Genomic DNA, 21,938 nt, shown 5'->3' on the forward strand with positions numbered 1-21,938 from the left:
ACATGTTCATCTGCACACTTCTGTGCCTGGAAACTGGATCAGAGGATCCGGAGAGGGGTCTTTCTTCCTTGGCTGTGATGCCTGAGGAGCAGGCCACCTGTGTGGGAGAACCAGCCCAGGCTGAGTATAGCATGAGGTGGGGTGCAGGCTGTTCCTGCCCTCTCACACCCTGTATCCCGCCACATGTCTGCTCCCTGTGGGATGCTGTGCTGCCCCTGTCCCATTCCTCAGGTTGCTGGCCAAAAGAGAGAAAGAGGATGTGGGCAGAAAGTGTGGTGTTGCTTTACAGGAGACACTTTATTCAGTGATTTCAGCTTCCTGACCAATTTCCTTTCACTTATTGCTGTTTAATTTTCACCTGTCTCCTTAATCTTTACTCTTGGAAAGATTTCTGTAGACAGTGACTGGACCTATGGATGCACTGCTAATCCCTATCTTTGTCTGGAGGAAGAAAACTCTTCATTCATGTCATTTTATGAGAAATAAGGGCACCTCTCAGTCACCCAGCAAATCTCCTCCTTCTGCTTGCTCACAGATGGTTCTCCTCATTCTCACGCCAGACGTGAGATTTTCTGTTTAGTGTAAGGAGACCAAATGAATACCTTGGTGCGTGCTCGGGCTCCTGTGTCCTGCAGTGGCCATCTGGAGCCTCTGGGTTCGGAGCAGAGGTTAGTCTGTTGGCCCTGCGGGGATGTGGTGATTACAGAAGGCTTGCTTCACTGCCGCAGCCCAACCCAGCAGAAGTTTGATTTCAGATCTCAACAGCATTAAGAACTTCAGCCCCAAGTTCCTAAGATTGCCTCTGCCTGCAGATGCCCACATGGCCACGCAGACAGTGATAACCAGCGTCTTTTCATCACCCATCTATATGTTCATGTGCACATGTCGAGGGTCAGCTGTGCCTGGTGTGCTGTTTACTCAGAGCACTGAGGACACAGCACAGCAAGTCCTCATGATAGTGTACCAGCAGATAGAGCCCGCACCTGGCAGTGCGCTGGAGATGCGGCTGGAAATGCTGCCGCTGCTCTGAGGGTGTCCAGGACAAGGACCACTGAACTTGATACTCGAAGAATGAACAGAAGATGACCAGACAGTTCTTGGACTAGACTCAGGAAAGATAAGGAGGAGGTTGTGGGCAGAGGCTAGAAGATGAGCAAAGAATGTATCGGACCATTGATTTGAAGGATACTTTCTTGTGATTGGGTGGCAGACTCAGAAGTTGCTTCTAGAGGCAAGAAGTTTGCAGGGTCAGTGTTAAGCTGTTCAAGTGGCAAGTGGTAAGACGTGCAGTTTTGGAGAGAGGGAAGAATGATTGGATGGTTAGTTGGGGAGCTGTTATAGTTATCTAGTAAGTGGTGGTGGTGGTATTGATGTTGATGGCATTGGCATAATTGATGATGGTGGGGAGGAGGATATGGGGGTGATGATGATGGTGATCATATGGCAGCAGTGATGCCTTGACCTGGCTGTAGCAGGAGTGAAAAATGCAGAAGAGGTGGCTGATTCAGTCAACAGTGTGGCCTGGTTGATCAGGCTGAGCAGGGGAAGGAGAGGAGAATGTCAGATTTTGGCTGTCTAGTGGGGTGGCTAGCAGGGGCGTTCCTGTGGAGGGAGGAGAGAGGGGAACTGGTCCAGGAGGGAATGTGTGGAAGCGACATCTGCTAATATCTTCTCCAGTAAAATGCCTCAACACACCACTGCATTCGCTTCTGGGAACCAGTTTTTGGGTCATCAGTAGCCTTGCTAGGGCGCTCTGGGGATAAGAGTACAAAGACTCTGTCTCCCTTCTGTACAAACTGTAAGGTGAAGCTTCGCTCTTTAAAAAGTATTGCTTCTTTGGGGGCCGGGAGTTTGGCCTAGTGGTTAAAGTGCTTGCCTAGCATGCACGAAGACCCAGGTTCGATTCCTTGGTACCACATATAGAAAAAGCCGGAAGTGGTGCTGAGGCTCAAGTGGTAGAGCTCGAGCCTTGAGAAAGTCCAAGGACAGTGCTCAAGCCCTGAGCTCAAGCCCAGGACTGGCAAAAAAAAAAAAAAAGTATTGCTTCTTTGGTCTTGAACTCAAGGCCGTGAGCTCTTACTTAGCTTTTTTCACTTAAGGATAGCACTCTACCACTTTAGCCACATCACCACTCCCAGCTTTTTGGTGATTATTGGCGATAACAGTCTCCACCTTTGTCTGTCTGGGCTGGCTTTGAGCTGCAGTCCTCAGCTCTCAGCCTTCCAAGCATCTGGGATTACCAGTGTGAGCCATGATGCATAACTGCCCCGCTCCCCCCTTAAAGAATTAGATCCCAGGCTGGGAGTGTTGCTCAGTGGTGGAGTACTTGCCTAGCATGCATGAAGCTCTGGGTTCGATTCCTCAGCACCACATAAATAGAGAAAGCCAGAAGTAGAGCTGTGGCTCAAATGGTAGAGTGCTAGCCTTGAGCAAAAGAGGCTTAGAGCCAGTGCCCAGCCCTGAGTTCAAGCCCCAGGTCTAGCCCCCCTCCCCTCAAAACATTAGATCCATCCATCCATCCCTCCATCCAACATACTCATTTTTGATTGTAGCTCCCTGAAGTTAGAGATGTGACAGGGTTGTAGGAAGCAGACGCTCCCTGGGAAATGCTGGCTAGAGAACGCTGGGCCTTCTAAAAGGTTCTCCTTGCCCAGCCTTTCACTGGAAGTTTGTATTTCTTTCTAGTGTGAGGGGAGGAACTTGAGCGGAACTAGGCTGAATTCTCTGTGTGCTCCTGGACACTCCTGAGACGGTCTCGGCATGGTAACTCTTGGATGTAAACTCGAAGGGGTTCTCATTGTGGTAGAAGGACGGGAAGATGGCCTGCTGCCTTCCATTCTTGTGTGCCTGGTTGGTCAGGCTGGCCAGCAGTTCTGAGCTCCTGGGCGCAGAGTGGCACTGCCTCCCCTGCACAGGGCACCTCACAGTGGAGGTAGAGGGTGCAGCCCCTGCCTGCTTCAGAGGGCTCCCTTGCCTGGTTTGCAGTTCTGTGCACAGTGTTTACCCAGTGGCCAAGCTCCTTTCCGTCCCGTGTGTCCCTGGCCCTCCCTGAGGCACACTGGCTGTGTGTGTGCTTCCCAGCCTTGGGTGAGGGAGAGCAGGTGAAGCTGCACCTAGACCACTGTGCGTAGACTGCAGTGCCTCGTGTGCTGCAGGCACGCCTCACCGCCTCCTGAGCATAGAAAGCTGCCTGGCCTGGCTGGGGCAGGAGGCCTTGGGGAGCATCTCTGAGAAGAAAGCCGACCGCGGAGCCGAGGCCTTTATGGAGCCACCGGCCTCACTCTCTGTGTCTTCTTCAGTCATTCATTCTTTTATTGTCTTCCTCTGCTGCCGATTCAAAATTCCCTCGTGGATATTTTATTATGTCTTGAGAGTTAGCTTTCAGGAGCAATGCCCGGCCCGGCAGGCAGTATTTTAGAGACTTGCTTTGTCATTTTGTGGGCCCAGTGAAAACGGCCATAAATCCCCCAAATGCCGGGCTGCCTCTCCCACCCCCGTGCTTCTCACGTGTGGAGCCATTATCTAGGCGTCCTGGTTGTGAAACAAAACCACACCATGGTGTGGTGACATTTAATTTAGTGTTTCTCATTTCAAAGCCCTTAAAAATATTAATTAATTCCTGTCAGCTCCCAGGAGGCATATTATTAATACCCGAAGAGCCTTTCATGCTGGTCCGTTAATGTATCCTCTTGGTGTGATGGGTAAGAAAATGAGGCTGAATTGTTTTTTTTGTAGCCCCATGAGACAAAACCTTGCTGGAGCCAAGGTCAGAAATAATGAATCCCTAATTTTATTGCTGTCTCAGAGTAGCCTGTGTGTGGTTTGGAACCAGCATTCCTGTTTGGGAGTCAGTCACCTCAGGAGACAAAGGGTGATTTAGCTGTGATGTCCCACATTTGAGCTCTGTGGCTGTGTGGAGGAGCATGGAATGAAGAAAAGTGCTGCCGCAGGAGCCCTCGACGTCTTCATAGGAACTCTCCCAGTGACTTGAGGACCCTTGCAGCCTTGTGGTGCCAGGCAGGCAGCCAGAGGATGGATATGCAGAGTAGAGTAGGACCAGTGTAAAGATTAGCAGTTGGGTCTCTTCTTTCTGGGGACACCTCATCTTGACATTCTCTCTTTCTCACTCACCAGGGGATTTCTATAGCCTAACTGCAAAGCAGCAGTGGGCAGATGGAGGCCTGGGGAGAGAGCCCTGTTGAGGGTTGTCAGACTCCACCCATGTTCTTAGCCTGTCCAAAGTCAGGTATGGGAACACTGGGGGAAAATGGTGTCTCATGTTCATTGATTGCCTTGTTCTGAGCAAGGTGTCTCAAAGCTGTTTGAAAGGCACAGATCTCAGGATTGAAGTTGAGGCTAGTCCAAGCAAAAAGAAATTCACAAGACTCCATCTCAAGCAATGGATGGCATGGTACATGTACCTGTCATCTCCAGCGACACAGGGAAGCACGAGTAGAAGAGCTACACCGTGGGCCAGACTGAGTTACCTCCAAAAGAAGCAGTGCAGGTGTGATGGAAGTGTAGCTCAAGTGTAGGAGTATTTGCCTAGCAAGTGTGAGGCCCTGAGTTCCCATCCCTGTAAGGGTTTCAGAGAGGAGAGAGGGTAAGTAGAGGCAAAAGAAAGTTTATTAGAGTACGCTCCCCGGTGAACTCCCTGGTCTGGATCAGGGGTTGAGCTAGAACCTAAGCAGGCTGGGTTTTTTTTTTTATATAGGCAGGGGAAGAAAAACATTTTCTTTCTTTCTTTCTTTCTTTCTTTCTTTCTTTCTTTTTTTTTTTTTTTTTTTTTTTTTTTGGCAATCCGGGGCTTGAGATCAAAGCCTGAGCACTGTCCATGGACTTTCTCAGGGCTTTCTCTACCACTTGAGCCTCAGCACCACTTCTGGCTTTTTTCTATGTATGAGGTATTGAGGAATCGAACCCGGGTCTTCGTGCATGCTAGGCAAGCACTCTACCACTAGGCCAAACTCCCAGCCCAAGAAAAAAATTTTCAACTTATGGGGTCTGTGATTAACCAGGCAGGCACAGTTAGCATTGTGCAGGTGTAATGGACCACTACCTTCATCTGAAGAGGGAGCGGCCTCTGTGGCCACCTCAGTTGCCTAATAGTCCCCACTACTGTCAAAAGAAAAAAAGAAAATTGAGTGGCTAGGCTGATGGGATGTCTCAGGGAACAGAGGCAAAAACATCCCAGCCTGGGAGACCCAGTTTAACAAGCTGGGTGTGGTAGCTTGTACCTGTGATCACAGCTAGGTGAGAAACATGATTTGAGATGATTCCGGCAAAAACACACAAGACTATCCAAAAAAACGACTAAAAACACAAAGGAGCTCGTGTGGCTCCAGTGGTAGTTTCTCCTCCTTAGCAAGCGAGAGTTTCTGTCTTGAACAAGCATGAGGACCTGAGTTTCACACCACAGGAAACAAATCCGAATCCAAAAGAAAACCCCAGGTCTGAAGAGGTTGAGTGGCTGCGCCTGGCCTGTGAGGGTGGACTCTGAGCCCCATGTGGAGACCACTTAAAAACCACAGAACCCCCTTCAGCTGTAGTCTGCATGGCATCCCGGTTTCTTCTTTTGGTATGTGGTAGATGGTTTGAATGCATGTGTACATGCAGTTAGAGAACATGGACCGGGTCTTCCTTCTCTATCTAGTTGTTTCCTGCTGCACGCAACCCCCCCCCCCCCCCCCGTCCCCCTTCCCACTCCCCCAAGCGTCCTGGAAACAAGTGCACACGCAGGTTGCTAGTGCCTGCCCACTGGCTCCAGCCCCTGGAGCCAGCCTTATGGACTGGCCCAGGCCTTTACCCTGGGGCTTGGTGGTACTTCTTGTGCTGAGATGTGCTTTGAATGCCTGCATGCTCAGCTATGTTCTATCTTAACACACACATTACAAGCATGTAGGTACTTACTTTGATTTACAGAAGGATGAGAACAGAGTATCTACCAAAATGGGATGTGGTTTGCTGTTTCATTTGGCCGCGATAGTAGTTGAGACCCAGAGTTTCTGTCTTGTGTGGATCATATCACAATAGGCTGAGGTGATTTGGCCAAGAGAGTGTCCCCCTAGGGTCCTCTGCATGGTCCTTGTCCTTGTCCTTGGGGCAAAGGCGGTGAGAGGAAGTTCTGCGATTGTGCTGGTGTCAAGCAGTTTTTACAGATTGAACTGTTTCCCGGGGCTGCCCTTTGAAAACAATGTCTCATCATCTTGATCTCCAGTTTATTTTCTTATTTCACAATGCACTTATTTGGGTGGATATAGTCTTGGAGGACATGTAGCCAAAGTCATGACATCTGAAGAAAATGCTTGTGTCTTTAGGCTGTGGGTAGACTGCTTCTACCCACTCTGCCCTCTTCTTGTGTAGAGGTTCTGCCAGCCACATGACTGCACCCAGGTGCCAACACCTCCCACATCACTCTCCAGTATCACGTTGACATTTACTCATGTCACTTTGATGTCAAACAGGATGCCATCATTTTGATTTGCTCCTTTACTAATTATTATAATTAAGGTCACTAACGATCGGATTGTCACTCAGCAGCTGGTGGTCAGTAAGGGAGTGTGCTGAAAGGAATAGGCTGTGTACTGGAGGGCATGCTCCCCAGTGAGCAGTGCCTGCCCTGCAGAACCTGCACACGCCCCTCGGAGGGACTCCAGAAGAGCTGCGCCTGGAGCAGACTCTTTGAGAACATGCAGATTAACTGCGGACAGCAGTGGCTGCCTCCTCAGGCCCCCTCAGCACCCCTGTTCTCCTCGCCGCTCTATTTCCCTGAGTGCTTCCCACTCCCCAGGACTCCTGAGGGCCAGCCGTGTTGTGCCAGAGGCATTGTGTGGGTGTCATACTGCCTGGTAGACCACTTCTGAATTGGAAAACGCACTTTATGCACAAGGCATGTTCTCTTAGTATTCTCACAACAGGGTTATTACCTGCAGCATTCTGGTCCTGGCAGAGGATTCACTGACAGTTCAGTAGGGCTGTTGTCAGGAGACACATTTCTAGTTTCCAGTAGGCTTTGTTTATATGGACTTCTCAGTTTCACTACCTGTAGTTGTGACTTACAGAGTAAGATGAAGCTAAACAGGGCATCAACACAGAAGCGCGGAGTTGGGCTTTCTCCTTGTTGTTTTCCTTTTAAGACTTCCCCAAGAATATCGTTTGGACATTTGACCACATACAAGTCAGTAAAGAAGAAGTTAAATGCTGCTCTGATGGGCAGAGAAGAGCAGCTGAGCTGGGCCATCAAGCACCGTTTGACAGGGTGGGTTCATGTGGAGCATGAGCCTGTGAACCTGCATTACTGAAGAGGGCTGCACAAGCTAGGGGGAGGGAAGTTGCATTGTGGAGAAAGGCTGCCATTGGAGATTGTAGCTGCCTGCCTCACCACTACCTGTTTTCAGGGAAAGGCTTGTTATCTGATTTAAGAAAAAGGCAGTTTTATTTTTGCCAAAGGTCTGAGATGGTAGACTAGGTAGGAAGATGGAGGAGGAAAGGCCACACACACACACACACGCGCGCGCGCGCGCGCGCGCGCGCGCACACACACCCCTCTTCCCTGGTCTCTCATGGTCTCTTGTTTCTGCTTTGTTCAGACATGGCCTAGTTCTTCACTTACAGTTATCTTTCCTGTTCATGTCCTGACATTTGCTGCCTCCTTTTTAAGCCATATTGCCATGGGCTGTAGTTTATTATTTACTTGCCTGGAGACAAGTGAAGATTTTGCCTTGCTGTGTAGCCCAGGCTGGCCTCATGGTTGCTCTCCTTTTTTTTTTTTAAACTTTAAAGTCAGGTAAAGAGTACATTTCTTTTTGGCCAGTGTCACCCTTGCTGTCTTCTTGCCTCAGCCTCTGGAGCCTTGGGAAGCCAGAGCAAACACTTGGCAGTTCTTTTCTGCACGTCCAGCAATAGCTTTGAGGCTCTCCTGCTGTGGCTTGCTGTTGATTAGGCTGTGGTGCTGGCTCACCTCCTGGTGTGGCCCACGGATTTCACACTGCCATGCCACCTCTAGCCTGCAGACCAGGCTGTGTGTAGATTTGCTCTTTCAGTTTTTCCTGGGAATTTACCATTCAAAGTAACCCACCAATGAGAAATTAATAAATTGGACTTGGGGACAAGAGCTGCTGTAAAAGTGAAATTTTCGTGGTGGTCTCACAAGATCACTGTGTGATGGCTGGCCCGTTCTCTGAGATTACAACAGCGATTTTATACCACAGAGGGAGATTCCTCCTCCAACTCTGCATTGTTACTTTCTGTTGGGTAACTTGAGGCTGATTGAATTTTAGACCTGGGCTGGCTGTCTTTACCGTCTTGGTTCTTCTGTGGTGGAAAGGCTTTCTGGCACTAGAGTTTCAACCCATTTTATCATTTTGCAGGGGTGTTTCCCCCCTGCTAGTCAGCCAAGATCTCTGCTAATTGATATTGTTTATGAGCTTTCCAGTGCATGAGTTTTTGTCATGTCTGCGGGTCGCGATGGAAACAACCTGCTGGTAATTTTCCACTCAGTCAAATGCCTCGTTTTGAAAATGGACCAATAAATAAATAACTTCTAGCACCCATTATTTTCTAGTTAATACAAGTTTGATAAAGTCAGCTCTCAAATCATTGTGGCTTGTGTGGCTCCATCCCTGAGTTCAGAGGACCACTCCCTGGGTGGGAACTACTGGGGGGGGGGCGGAAATCACTCCCTGGGTTTCGGTCTCCTGCCCCCACTTCACCATCTTCATTAGCTGACTGGTTAGGATGCCTGGGGAGACCCCCTTACACCAGGTGTTTTCTGGTTTTTGTTTTCTTGGCTTTTCATATATCTTTCCCCTCCCTCCGTGTGAGTTTCAGTAACATGTTGCTTGGCTCCATAAGCTAGCTTGTTGGGGTATGTATTTACCAGGATTGCACTGATCATGTATGTGCCTGACTCTAGGGAGAGCTGGTGTGGCAGGATGTGTGTTCACTGCCTCCCTCAGCCACCTTTCCAGGATGTGTGAACAGATCGCACATTTCTTAAGCTCCTTCTCATTTAATTTTCTTTGTTGCTTTATTAGGGAGGTTTTCTTTGACTGGGAGTTCTCTGTTTATTGTTTGCATATATAAATATTCCTGCTTTTTGTATGTTAATTTCAGGTCCTGTTTATTCCGATGGGGGTCTAAGTAAGGTTCAAGACAGGGCAGGCGGGCATGGCTTTGAGCAGATGCATAGGAGTGTACAAGGAGCACTTGGCTTCCATTTCAGCCTTGATACTCTGCGGTTACTGCTGTGTACGCGGCAGGCCCTCATTTGAGTAGCTCATCTCTGTTCTGTATTCCAGAAATGCTTTCAAGAGTCCCTGCTTCTGGGAAACAGTGGGCATCAAAGCAGCTGCTGTGTCTGGTTGCACTGGTGCACCACGCAGCAGGCTCTGTTTATTTATGTCCTTCATTGTTCTCTGTGACAAAGTGCTGAATGAACGAGTGAGTGGACTCTCGCAGATGCCGTGGCGCAGAGCTGCTTGCTACCTGTAGACTTGAGAGTGTAGGAAGAGGCTTGTGACAGGTGTCTCCCTTGTGCTTACAGGCCCGGTACAAGCAGAGCCTCGACCCCACTGTGGACGAAGTGAAGAAGCTGTGCACCTCGCTGCGCCGGAACGCCAAGGAGGAGCGGGTCCTCTTCCACTACAATGGCCACGGCGTGCCCAGGCCCACCGTGAACGGCGAGGTTTGGGTCTTCAACAAGGTTGGTGTGCCCTTCATACTCCCTGTCATTCCTGCAGAGCTGGGTCAGTTAACCAAGGCCTGGCGAGCGCAGCACTTTATCAGCGTGGTGTCTGCAGGGCAGTGAGCTGCAGGGCTGACAGGCGGTAACACGGGAGAAAGCACAGGAGTTGCCTCCGTATGGGTTGTAAGCGGAAAGCTGCGGACTGAGAGCTGTTTGTGTGGGAGTGTACACTGATGAAAGTCTAACACACACGTGTGCTGGTGTGTCCTGTGTACGATCCGGGTGAGGTTGTGACCTTCATACAAAGGAGCCCAGCCTTCTCGATTGAACATTTCCAGGAGTCTTGGTGTTGTTAGCATCTTCTTGTGAAAATCAGTGATTTTCTTAGCAAATGCAACACTAAATATTCTCAAGAGTCCTGGGCCTTCCTCAAGGTCAAACCTGCTAGCTGCTTGCAGTGTTTCAAGCCACAGATTAGACACAGATGCGGTTTGGGGGACCCACTTCCGTCCTCTGGGGCAAAGTGGTGTCATCTGGGTCAGTAGACATGAAACATCATGGTGCTTTCTGCTTGTTGTTCAGTACCATCAGATAGTTCCTAGAAATGGAAGTCAGGGTGTTTCTTGTTGGTGCAGACACTGGGGTGAGGACATTTTCTGTCGGTGGGCTGACAGACACTATGGGTACAGACACTGGTCAGGGTATTTGCTGTTAAAGGGTGGGTTCCATCCTGTGGACGCAGACATGAGGTTTGGGGTGTGTTGTGTTCTGGGAGTGCACCATCCTGTAGGTGTAGACATAGGAAGGAGTCTGGGCGTTTCCTGCTGCTGTAATGGGACCGTGCTGCAGGTGAAGAGGTGAGGTGCTGGTGTTTCCTCTTGATGGATCGGATTCATCCTCTGGGTCTACACACTGGTCAGGTGCTTCCTCTTGGCAGATGAGAACCATCTGGTGGTGTGGATGCTGAGGTCTGGGTGCCCCTGGTGGTGGATTGGGACCTTCCTGTGTGCGTGGACACCAAGGGTCACAGTGCTTCCTGTGGGAGCTGGCATGGAAGCCAGAGCTCCCGTGTGCACGGGACTGCCGGGCCCACCCTGCTGCAGTTCTTGTGTGTGTGCTTCTCTTACTCGGCCTTCTATTCTGAGGATTGAGGCCCCAGTCAGTGGAGGCACGTATCTTCCTGCTGCTTTAGGCCTTCTGCGTGGGGCTGTAAGGTGGGACCCAACTTTTGTCCTTTTTAACAGCACCAGTGTTCGAGTCTCACCAAATCAGTTTTTAGTTGTTCCAGTGCGGTGGATATAGAAATAGTAGAGTGGAATGCAGCTTGAATTTCCCTGGAGCCTGTTTATGGGTGGAAACTTGACTTAGGCTTCCATGTAGCCCTCCTCAGCTGAAATGTGCCCTGGCTCCTCTCTTGGCCTATTCCCCCGTCCTTTTGTTACTTACTTAAGGGAAATCTGTGTATTCCAGACATTGACTTTTCACTATTCTTATGAGTTGTGACTGTCTTCTCTGTATATATGAATCATTTTGCTTTTTCCCATTCTCCTTATGGTATTCCTTGATGGATAGAGCTCCTCATTTGCCATTCTGCTTCATGGAATGGACTGCATTTTTGTGGGGGGGGGGGTGTCATGGGGCTTAAACTCTTGGGCCTGGACGTTCGCTGTCCCTGAGCTCTTCAGCTCAAGGATACTGCTCTACCCCTTGAGCCACAGTGCCACTTCAGTTTTCTGGTAGTTAATTTGGAGATAAGAGTCTCATGGACTTTCATGCCTGGACTGGCTTTGAACAGTGATCCTCAGATCAGATCCTCCTGAGTAGCTAGGATTTCTGACGTGTGCCACTAAAACCTGCCTTGTATCTTAGTACGTCTTTAGTATGCTGTGTGTTCTCCTAAAAGTTTTGTATTTTTATTTATTACAGTTAGATCTTTAATCTGTCTGTCTATAGTGTGTAAGTGTGTGTGTGTGTGTGAGAGAGAGAGAGAGAGAGAGAGAGAGAGAGAGAGAGAGAGAGAGAGAGAGAGAGAGCGCGCGAGCGCCAAAGCAAAAGTTTACTTTTGCAAGTGGGTGCTTACTGTTCCACAATTGCTTGTGTCAGTTTAGAACTCAGTCTGTCTTCTCTGCTTTGTGGGTATGCCTGTGAGCTGTGAGCTGTCTGTCCATGCCAGGCATCCATTCACTGGTTCAAGTTTTCAGAGGCCAGCTCTGTTTATTTTATATGATAGAAACTAGGCCCTCTGGCTTCCATGACCATAGGCCATATGCCTTTTTGATTGTAATGATTCGTCAGTATATTTGTTTTGTTTTTTATTTCCTAATAGCCTGTGATGTCTTCTGCAAACAGCGAACATTTTATTTCTTCCTTTCTAGTTAGTGCTTTTTATTTATTGCACTGGTTTTTTTCCATGCTGGCTTGCGTGCTCACACCTCCAGGAAACGGAAGCACTGACAGGAGGCTTTCTGTATGTGTTGAATGATATTATGTGACTAATATTGCATATGCCTTCCATTCTTAGGATAGCCAGCTTGTCACTGTGAATTATGTTTCATACATGATTTAACTCAGCATGTTGGAATTTACATCTGTGTTTGGTGTTTTCCATCTGTGTTCACAAGTGAGATTTGCCTCAGAGGTTTTTTTTGTTTTTAATTAACATTGATTTTTACATCATATTTCAAATGACTTGTTTAACAAACAAGTATTCAAGAAGGGAATCTCTATATACAACCACTGGCACTTAGATTTTAGAACATAATTAAAATTAGGCTGAGGGTTTGTATGTCATAGATACATAGTAAGCTATGTAATTTTTATGTCTATTTAGTTGTGTTTATATTTCCAATACCATGTCCATAGCATTGGGCATGCAGATTGCCTCAGAGGTTTTTATTTTTATTTTTTCCTTTCTCTTGTTGCCTTTGCCTGGCTTGAATAATCAATATTCAGTGGCCTCAGAAAATAAATGGGCAATGTGTCTTCTTGTCACCTACACACTGGAGTAGTTTTTGTAACGTTTGAAGTATACATTGTCTGGCGGTTGGCAGAACTTACAAAGGAGGCTGTCTTGGCTGCCTTTTTTTGTCAAGAGGTCTTTGCCTACCGATCTAGATTCTTTTATAGTTAAAGCCATTCCAACTGAGCTTTCAGACGTGTGGCGTTGTCTTCATTTGTTGCTGTTACCCCTGTTGGTGCCTGGGGCATTTATTACTGAGGCTCCATTCATTATTCTTGGTTCTTATGGATAGTCCAGAAGATAGAACATCTTTACGCTTTTCACCCAGGGCCAGGAGGTGCCCTGTCACATTTGCTGGTTATCTTGCTCTGGAGGAGTAATGTCTGGACTACTTGAAATACCTCTGGGCACTAAGAAAAGGATATTTTTCCATCTGCATGCAGTACCATTCAGCTGGCCAGGAAATTTAACTTTTTTTTAGTTTATAATTTGTTATAGAGTCCATACTTCTCTTCCTCTGGCTGTCCCACAGATGTAAAGTAACAAGTGTAATTTGTTTATTGTGTTCTGCGTTCAGAGCTTGCCCCGTCCCTTCGTGTATACCCAGTGCCCAGGGTCTAGTCTGCTAACCTCACTTCCTTTCCCGTCATGGACTCTGCTTTACAGTTAGGTTTTATTTTATTCTCCTCCTATGGTGAGTTAGTACAGTTATATGTTAGTCTTTCGAAACATTAAAGGCTCTTATTTTTAGAAGAATTTGTTATGCCGAGACACTGAATAATCCAGCAGGCTCCCACATACATTCCTTCCTTCTGTCTTTCCCCTACTGTTGATAACTTGCTTTGCTGTTTTTCATTTATTGCTGTGAGTCAATATTGATATATTGTTAATTATCCTGCGATTTGCCCTAAGGTTCATTCTTTGGGGGGGGGGGGGTGGAGGTTTGGTCATGGGCTTGAACTCTGGGCCTGTCTCTGAGCTCTTTTCTTCAAGCCCAGGGCTACCACTGTGAGCAGGCCTGGTTTCCTGTTAGTTATTAGAGATAAGAGTCTCCTGGGCTTCATTGCAGAGGACCTACCTCTGCCACTCCCTCCGTTTCTCTATCCCAGAGATCCATACGAGGATCATACAGTCTGCACATAGCTTTCTAGATTCTACCATTGTTTGGTAAGTCATAGTTTGCTCCTTCACTGAAGGACGTTTCCGTGCCTCCCAATTGTTGACGATGATGAGTTTTACCCACCTATTTTAATTATCAGTCTTATTTTACTGGTTATAGTCAAGGAAAACTATTTAGGTCTCCTGCTAGGTTTCTGGATTTGTTTGTTTTGTGCTTAATTTATCCACACTGCTGTATTTTCACGCTCTTAGCTATTATGAGTATGCACACACAGGGTGCTTGAGTCTTCATCATAGACAGGCTGTCCCTGTGCTCACCAGTGGGCCTCCTTGTCTTATAGCATGTTTTGGTGACTACTAAGCCCTGTTAGCTTTCCCATCTGCAGGGTGGGCATGGCTGGTCCTCTCCTTTTCTTTCAAAAAGACCCTCATCAATACAAAGGGAAAGAAAAGAAGATAAAGCAGAAGGCCCATCATGGGCAAGGCCATTAAAATGCCTTACAATTTCAAAGATTTTTTTTTTTAAACAGTGGAATATCTGGAAAAGCCCCAAATACTTAACAATGATATAGCATATAAATCTAAGAGCAAACCATAAGGAAAAATAAAAATAATTAAAATTAAATGATAATGAAGAGACCATATGAAAATATGTATGGTGTCTGGTGCTGGTAGCTCACTCCTGTAATCCTAGCTACTCAGGAGGCTGGGATCTGAGGATAGTGGTTCAAAGCCAGCCTGGGCATGAAAGTTCAGGACACTCTAATTAACCACCAGAAAACCTGAAGTGATGCTGTGGCTCAAAGTGGTAGATCACTAGCCTTGAGCTGAAGAGCTCAGGGGCAGTGCCCAGGCCTTGAGTTGAAGCCCCATGACTGACTACCCCCCCCCCCAAAAAAAGTGTATGTCATAGTTAAACCTGGAAATGAATCATTTCAAATTCTTACATTAGCTAAACGCTTTAAGGGCAAACAAGAATATAATTGGGAACAAGTTGTAGAGACAGCTAACAGCTGTCAAATATCTAGTCAGGTGGCCAAGGCCGGGAAAGCGAAAACACACTCGGTTAATATCAGAAAGGAGAGAGAGACATGACCACAGATGACTTGAAGAGACCTCATAAGGTAGAGAATGTTGAGCTTCACCTCCTGGCTCCTTGGTGTTTAGGGCCAGGCATCTTGGAGCAGGTCAAGCCCGTGGACTCCAAGGTGGTCGTAAAAGTAGCAGATTTGTTGGTAGCTCTAGGTCTGTCTTTATCAAGTTATCTTCTCCACTCTGTCCTCCTGTTCATCCTCTCATAGATTTGTCTCTGTATATATGGTGTATAGAGGGCTGATATTTGTCTAGGTCTATATGACCATGAATACAGTCTATCTCCAAACCCACTCTGTCTGTGAAAATGAAGCACTGAAGAGGAGGAAGAGCCCTTGAGCTGCTGGCCTCCACTAGACTTCTTCTCCTTGGAAAACCCCGTATATCTGCCCCTGGTTTATTCTTCTGTCCCAGGAAACCAGGTTTAGGATGTTAGCACATTCTTGGTTGAAAATTCTCCACATTCCCTCTTTTCTGCCTCTCTCCTCCCTCTTTCCCTGCCTGTTACAGGCAATTAGGACTGGCAACCATAGCCATTAAGAAGTCACACAGCAGAATGTTCGTAGGAGGGCCTTAATCTACTTCTTGAATATTGTCATTATCTTGCAGACCCTTCTGTGAAGAGTCTGGTTTTCCCCACTCAATACCATTTTCCTGCCCTCTGTAAAGTCCACTGCGAGGAACCATCCCTATCTTTGCATGTGCACCCAGTCAGGATGCCACACGTCTTTCCTGCTTCTATGTAAAGCTGCTTCTGCCTCCTTTCCCTTGATTATATTGAAATACAAAGTGGAAGTGTTAAATGCCTTTGCATTTAAGTCTTCTTTTTATTTATACTCTGTCCCGTCCTCTTCTAGAAATGCCTTTAGAGACCAAACTTGTTTCACACAGGATTTGGTAGCTCTCGTCGTTAGATGGGGAATGAAAATCCTGTCAGTCTGGGGAAAGCAGACGAAAAACACACTCTGTTTCATACTGGATGTAACACTGGTGATTGCATCTTGATGTGTCAGGGAGCGGCAGAGGGGCATGCATGTGCTCGCCTAGCAAGAGCAGAGCCACATCCAGTAGGCCGTGGTGGGCAGCAGAGTCCCCAAAGGCCACTTGGTGGAGAGGTGCCAGGCTCAGTCTTTAGAAGAGAACCAAGTGGAGTCCCTGCTGCGCGAGGGAGATCTGAGAGCAGACGTGTGATCAAGTAACAGCATGCTCTGTTGGAAATGATGAGGACTCGGAGCTGCAGGAGCTGGGAGCCTAAGCTGGGAATTAGAAAAGCTATGCAACGGGGTACCAGAGGTAGAGACATGGTGCCAGGCTCCGGCAGAACGTGCCTCACAGACTGCTGGCCAGGAGGCTTCTTCAGTCACTTCCTCTGCATCCATGTGAGGGACATGTGTGGTCAGAAGGGACCACAAGAGGAAGTCCAGCCATGAAGTGCTGTGTCCTGGGATGAATGAGGTGCCACCACATCCCGCCAGCGTGGGGAGCTTAAATGTCTGGGTAGGCATTGTGGCATGCAGAGGCAGAGGGGTAGATGAGTTCTGGGCTGGAGAAAGCCTCAGGAAGACAGGGCTAGCAAGTGATCCCGCCCAGGCGGTGTGGTGAGTGGAGAGATAGAAGGACCAGGAACAGAGGTATTCTGGGGCTCCAGCCCTTGGGGAGTGGAGCTAAAGGCAGCAGGCACCAGAAAGGATCTAGGGAGGTGCGATTTAAGTATGCCACCCCAAGTGTGGTGTTGGGAACAAGAATCTCACAGACTCTTCCTGGGCTGACTTCCAGCTTTGGTCCTTAGATGTCAGCCACCTGAGTAGATAGTCTTCTAGGCATGAGCCACCAGCACCAGCTTTACAGTTTCTTCTCTAGCGCTTGCTGACAACATTTTGAGGTGAGCACTTTGGAAGGTAATTAGGGGTAGACAGAGATGGTGCCCTACGGTGATGCCCCAGTGCTGAGACCCCAGCACACTTGCTGCTTCCTCACATGCTGTCCTATCATGTTACACTGCAGCAAAGGTCTCACCAGATGTCAGCTCCCCAATCTTGGACTCCAGCCTCCAGAACTTTACAAATTACTCATTCTGTGGCTCTCTGTCATAGCAGAAGACAGAGACAGTCAGGGAGGAGGAGCAGGAAGGAATGGCTTAGAGATGAGACTCCTAAATAGGAAGGGCTGGTTGGACCCACGGGATGCAGATGAGTTAAATATCCATGATTCAAGAGTTTGGTCCTTTGGGAAAAGGAGCTTGGCCTTTCATCGAGAAGAATACTTGAGGTTTCAGGGACAGCAGTCCAGTTCTAGAGAAACAACTCCCCATTTTAAGGAAGTTCTGAGAACATCTTCCCTCAAAGAGCTGGGGCCGTGAGTCAGATTCTCAGCCACATTAAAACAGCGTCCCCTCAAAGGCTGGTTCCTGTCAAGCACCTGAAGGCTGCATTCCTTTTTAGCTCAGGAGCCGAGGGCTCACTGGGTTCTTCACTAGCCTCCTTGCGACTGTGGCGTGTGTTTGCACACACCATTCTCCAAGAACTGAGGAACTCTGTCTCCCTTCTGAACCACGTTCTCCAGGTGTGCAGCACCCAGGAGCAGAGGGAGCGGACAGCCTGGGGAATGGGTGACATGATGCTTGCCAGCCAGAGTGTGGAGGGTAGTCGCAGACAAACCCTGTGCCTTATGAGCAGTACTGTTTCTGTACTAGCTTTTCTTAGCGCCTCTGCCATGGCTTTATGATAGTCAAATACCTGTCTATTCTGCAAGCCTTAATACTATTTAATTAGTAGGATTTTTTGGTCACCGTCACTATCATATAAATAGATGCCTCTTTCTTCTGATATAATATATAGTTACTTTTGTTGAAAGATAGATTGTAAAGGTTTTCAAATATGAATTATTAGTTGAGCACCAGTGGCTCATGCTTGTAATCCTAGCTACTCTGGAGGCTGAGATTTGAGGGTTGAGGTTCATGCCAGCTTGGATAGGAAAGTCCGTGAGACCCTTATCTCCAGTCAAGTAATCAGAAAAAGCTGGAAATGACACTGTCTCCTCAAGTGTTACCCTTGAGCACAAAGAGACTCAGGGACAAGGCCTGGGCCCCAAGTTTAAGCCCTAGGACTGGCCAAAAAAAAAAAAAAGTGTAGTTATTAGAAAAATAGATACATTTGTGATTTTAAAAACATTTCTGCCAGACACCATGTTTTTGTTGTTAAAATTGTTGATTTTATCCATATTGAAAATGCAGTTGGGTCTAAGAAGAAGAAAAAACTTTAATTTTGTTGTGAACTTGACTCCTCTGTTCTGTAAATTTGTAGCATGTCGCATTTGCTTGTAAGAGTAGAAATTCATGTCAAAATACTCTTTTCTTTGGAAATGTCAGATTCTCTTTCTAAGAGCTTAGAAGTTCCTTTTAAACACATTATTTCCTTCATACTGAAAGGTATAAAACCTTAGGTCCCACAGACGTCCTATATTTTACAGCCCTAGTTAGAGAGCTGAGCTCCCAGGCTTACCTGTGCCTCAGCTCACTAGCATGGTTGTCTGCCTCCGAGGCCTTGGCAGAACTTGGGCTGGGTCCCGTGTCACCAGCTCATCGGGCAGAACCAGGGCATTGCATATTTGCTCATTGCTGTGAGATTTTTGGGTTCTTTCTACATCAAGAGCACTCCACTCTCCATTTTCTGTTTGCAGTTTCACATTCTGAGGAGGAGGTAACACCTGGCTGTGGAGGGTTGTGAGGAGGTGGCCTGGAAGGGAAAGGAAGAACCAGGCAGGATCTCGTGACAAGGAGCACTTCTCTCTAACTCTGATCGCTCTGTGGACTGAGTGGCTGGGTTCCTGAGCCTGTCTTCTTGGGGTTCGTGGCATAAAATGTGTGCAACAGCACCAAGGAACATAAGGGAACTGTACAGTTCTCAGAGTTGCAGACTACTTTCAACGTGATGAGCAAGGAAGTAGGGGCAGAATGGCAGACCTAGGAAGGTCAAAGGATAAAAAGGGAATCCACAGCAGGGTGTCGATGGCTCACGCCTGCAAACCTTGCTACTCTGGAGGCTGAGATCTGAGGATCAAAGTTCAAAGCCAGCCAGGGCAGAAAAATCCCTGATAGACTCTTATCTCCAAAACGAGAAGTGGCATGTCAAAGTGGCATGTCACATAGGCTAGAGCTCTAGCCTTGAGCAGAGCAAAAGAGCTCAGGGTTAGCCTCCAGGCCCTGAGTTCAAGCCCCATGACCACCACCAACAAAAAAAGAAACCTCTCAGCTGACTTTCCTATCCATTGAATTCCTGGTATCCCCTAAATATGATGGACAAATAACCTTCTGGTTCCTTTTTTTAGGTAAGGCCCGATTGATTACTTTCAGCTTGAGACAGCTATAGAAAACAGACTATATTGCTGGGTCCCTGTGACTTGCCCTGACATCCTAGCTACTCAGGAGGCTGAGATCTGAGCCTGGGCATGAAGTCCACGAGTCTCATATCTCCAATTAACCACCAGAAAACTGGAAGTGGCACTGTGGCTCAAGTAGTAGAATACTAGCCTTGAACTGAAAAGCTCAGGGACAGCGCTCAGGCTCAGAGTTCAAGCCCCACGACTGGCAGTAAGAAAGGAAAGAAAAGAAAGGGACCATTGGTCTTTTGCACCTATTTTAAGATTGAAATTGACTGAAATTGTGGGAGGGATGAGGCACAGGAAAATTAAGTTGAATAAATATTAAAAGGGATCGAGTCAGACAGTAGGACCAGGAAGTTAAAAACTGAAGAAACAATGCAACTTAACTAGCTCCCCTTTCCCACCACACTTCCTTTTAGGCATTGAGCTCCAAGCCTGGGAGGTAGCTGGAAGGAGGAGGGAGTGGGGTGAGAAAGAGAGACACAGAGAGAGACAGAGACAGACAGACAGACAGACAGACAGACAGACAGACAGACAGACAGAGAGACAGGGAGAGGGAGGGAGGTGGGAGTTGCAGTAGGGATGCCCTCTCCTCTCCTTCTGGGTCTGTCCCACTGGACTTCCTCTCCTGTCTTTTATTTAATTGTGTTTGTTACTATTAGCGGGGACTCATGAATATTAATGATATTCATTTTGTTGTTTAAATTATTCCAGCTCAAACCACTAGTAGCACCAATGGTTCTTTCCAGTTGATTTTGTTTGATGTCTTTTGATATGGCTGGTCCTTTTTGTTGTTCTTTTTTTTCCTCCAGTTTTAAGATATTTTGATTCTCAAATTCTCCCACACATGGACAGTGGCAGTTCCTTTAAGCTGACATCTATGTTCTTTTGATGTGTTCCTGTCACTTTTGAGTGCTAAAATAGGCTAACCTTCCAAGAATTTGGGTATTCTTCTTGAATAACAGATTGGTTTTTTTCTAGTTTTCTCTGCAATGTGATTTTTGCAATAAAAGAAATAGACTGTGATTTAGGTGATGGCTTAAGAACAGGGCTGAGGAGTGTTTTGTTTGAAAGGCGCTGCTTTGTGAGCCACAGTGCCGATCTTAGGATGGCGTTTCCGGGAAGGCAGTGCAGAACCCCAGTCAAGCTTGGGGAAGGCCACTGGCCAGGCCTTCTCAGCATCACACCAACAGCATAGCCTGCTCCCCCCTCAGTTATGGCTTGAGCCTTCCCTGTCATGGCTGCCCTTGTGACTGACATAGCAAGGGAACTGTTTTCCTGATGTCGATGGCAGCCTGGCAGACAAGGTGGATTCTAATGAATTAATTATCTAAAACCCATTTTTGTTTCTTTGTTTGAAATGAAAACACAGCCTCCGGTGTGTTTTCTCCAGAGAAAGGAGAGTTGTTTTGATTGGGGATTCTGCCTTTAGTGCTGAGTGGGTGTGAACTGGCCCTTTGCCACAGTACTCTGGAACGCCGGGGACAGAGGGACAGTTGCTCTGTGGGTGTGGATTCCGTGCTTGCTCCTACCTCCAGGGGCTCAGCCTGCACTGCTGAGCCTGTGTTCACAGCTGCCCTGTGCCAATATGCAGGACTATAATTCTGGCCTGGAGCTTGACAAACTACCCAGGACCTTTCTGAGATGGTCTGTGAATCCACATGTTCTTAGTCTAGTAGTAAAGACTAATTCTCAAAGGTCATTTTCCTCACTGTGATGTGATAGAGCTGATTTTATATTCCCTGAGGGAGAGAGACATTTTGAGTCCTTGCTGTCTTAACAAATCTTAACAGATACAGCTAATGTATCTAATTGTCTCTCTTTCAAAGAGTGGTTCTTAAACAAGGAGTTTTCTCCCACCAGGGACATTTGGTGGCACCTGGAGACCTTCATTGTTTCCCCCTGTACACGACTGTGTCTGTGTGTGGTGGGGGGTAAGTAGCTCTGGCATAGAGGGGGCAAAGTCCAGGGATGCCTCTGGACATGGTATAGGGGGCATGACAGCCCCCAGTGAGTGGAGAGATGCCTACAGAAGATGCTGTGGGCACAGTACAGAGTGGGGACGGCCCCTGGTGGAGGGGAAGAGATACTACTGCAGCCTGTCTATGTGGGGGCGTCAGTAGTGGAGCCCTTTTCTGTATGAGTCTCCAGGTGAAGGTATGGGAGGAAAAGCCTTTGTGCTTCCACTCCTCAGGTGAAGACCGTATGCCTCAGTGGTCCTCACAATGGGCCACCAGTTCCCTGGGCCCAGTGGTGCTGAGCCGTGGCATCCACGTGGAACCCTGTCCTTAGCTGCCCACGGTCACAGGGGACGGAAAGTCGTTAACAGTGTTCCTGAACTGTCAGTACTTCTTTAGTTTAATGAATCACACTTAATTAACTTTCTGCCTTAGAACTTCAGACATAACTTTAGATTTGGGCAAATGTAAAGTATCGACTTTTCCTCCTGCTCCCCTGTTGTGAGTCCTATCGGCTTATGCTTGGAGGGCAGTAAAAGTGACTGTTTGTCATGTCACAGGCAGTGTCTTGAATGACCTGTTCCTGACCTGGTTCAGGACCAGGCGAGCTGTATTCAGATTCCTCCCTTGTCCTAGAACACTGTAGAAGGCACACAGACAACACAAGGCGTTTGCAGTGCTTAAGAATCCACTGAATGCTGGCTAGTTCTCATTTCTTTCTTCTGCCAGGGCAGGGGCTCTGCTC

The 21,938-nt window shown here is 47.6% G+C and overlaps 1 protein-coding gene across 1 annotated transcript in view; it reads left to right on the forward strand.

The window, feature by feature from the left end:
* The window catches only part of Rptor (regulatory associated protein of MTOR complex 1), a 267,055-nt gene that overhangs the window by 102,773 nt on the left and 142,344 nt on the right, over positions 1 to 21,938 (forward strand). The window contains exon 4 of the mRNA XM_090351345.1: positions 9,545 to 9,703. Within this exon, the coding sequence (XP_090207471.1) occupies positions 9,545 to 9,703 (159 nt within the window). The remainder of the gene's footprint in view (positions 1 to 9,544; positions 9,704 to 21,938) is intronic.

The sequence above is a fragment of the Megascapheus bottae genome, chromosome 17 (assembly GCF_031878675.1).
Source record: "Megascapheus bottae isolate mThoBot1 chromosome 17, mThoBot2.hap1, whole genome shotgun sequence".
NCBI classification, from domain to species: domain Eukaryota; kingdom Metazoa; phylum Chordata; class Mammalia; order Rodentia; family Geomyidae; genus Megascapheus; species Megascapheus bottae.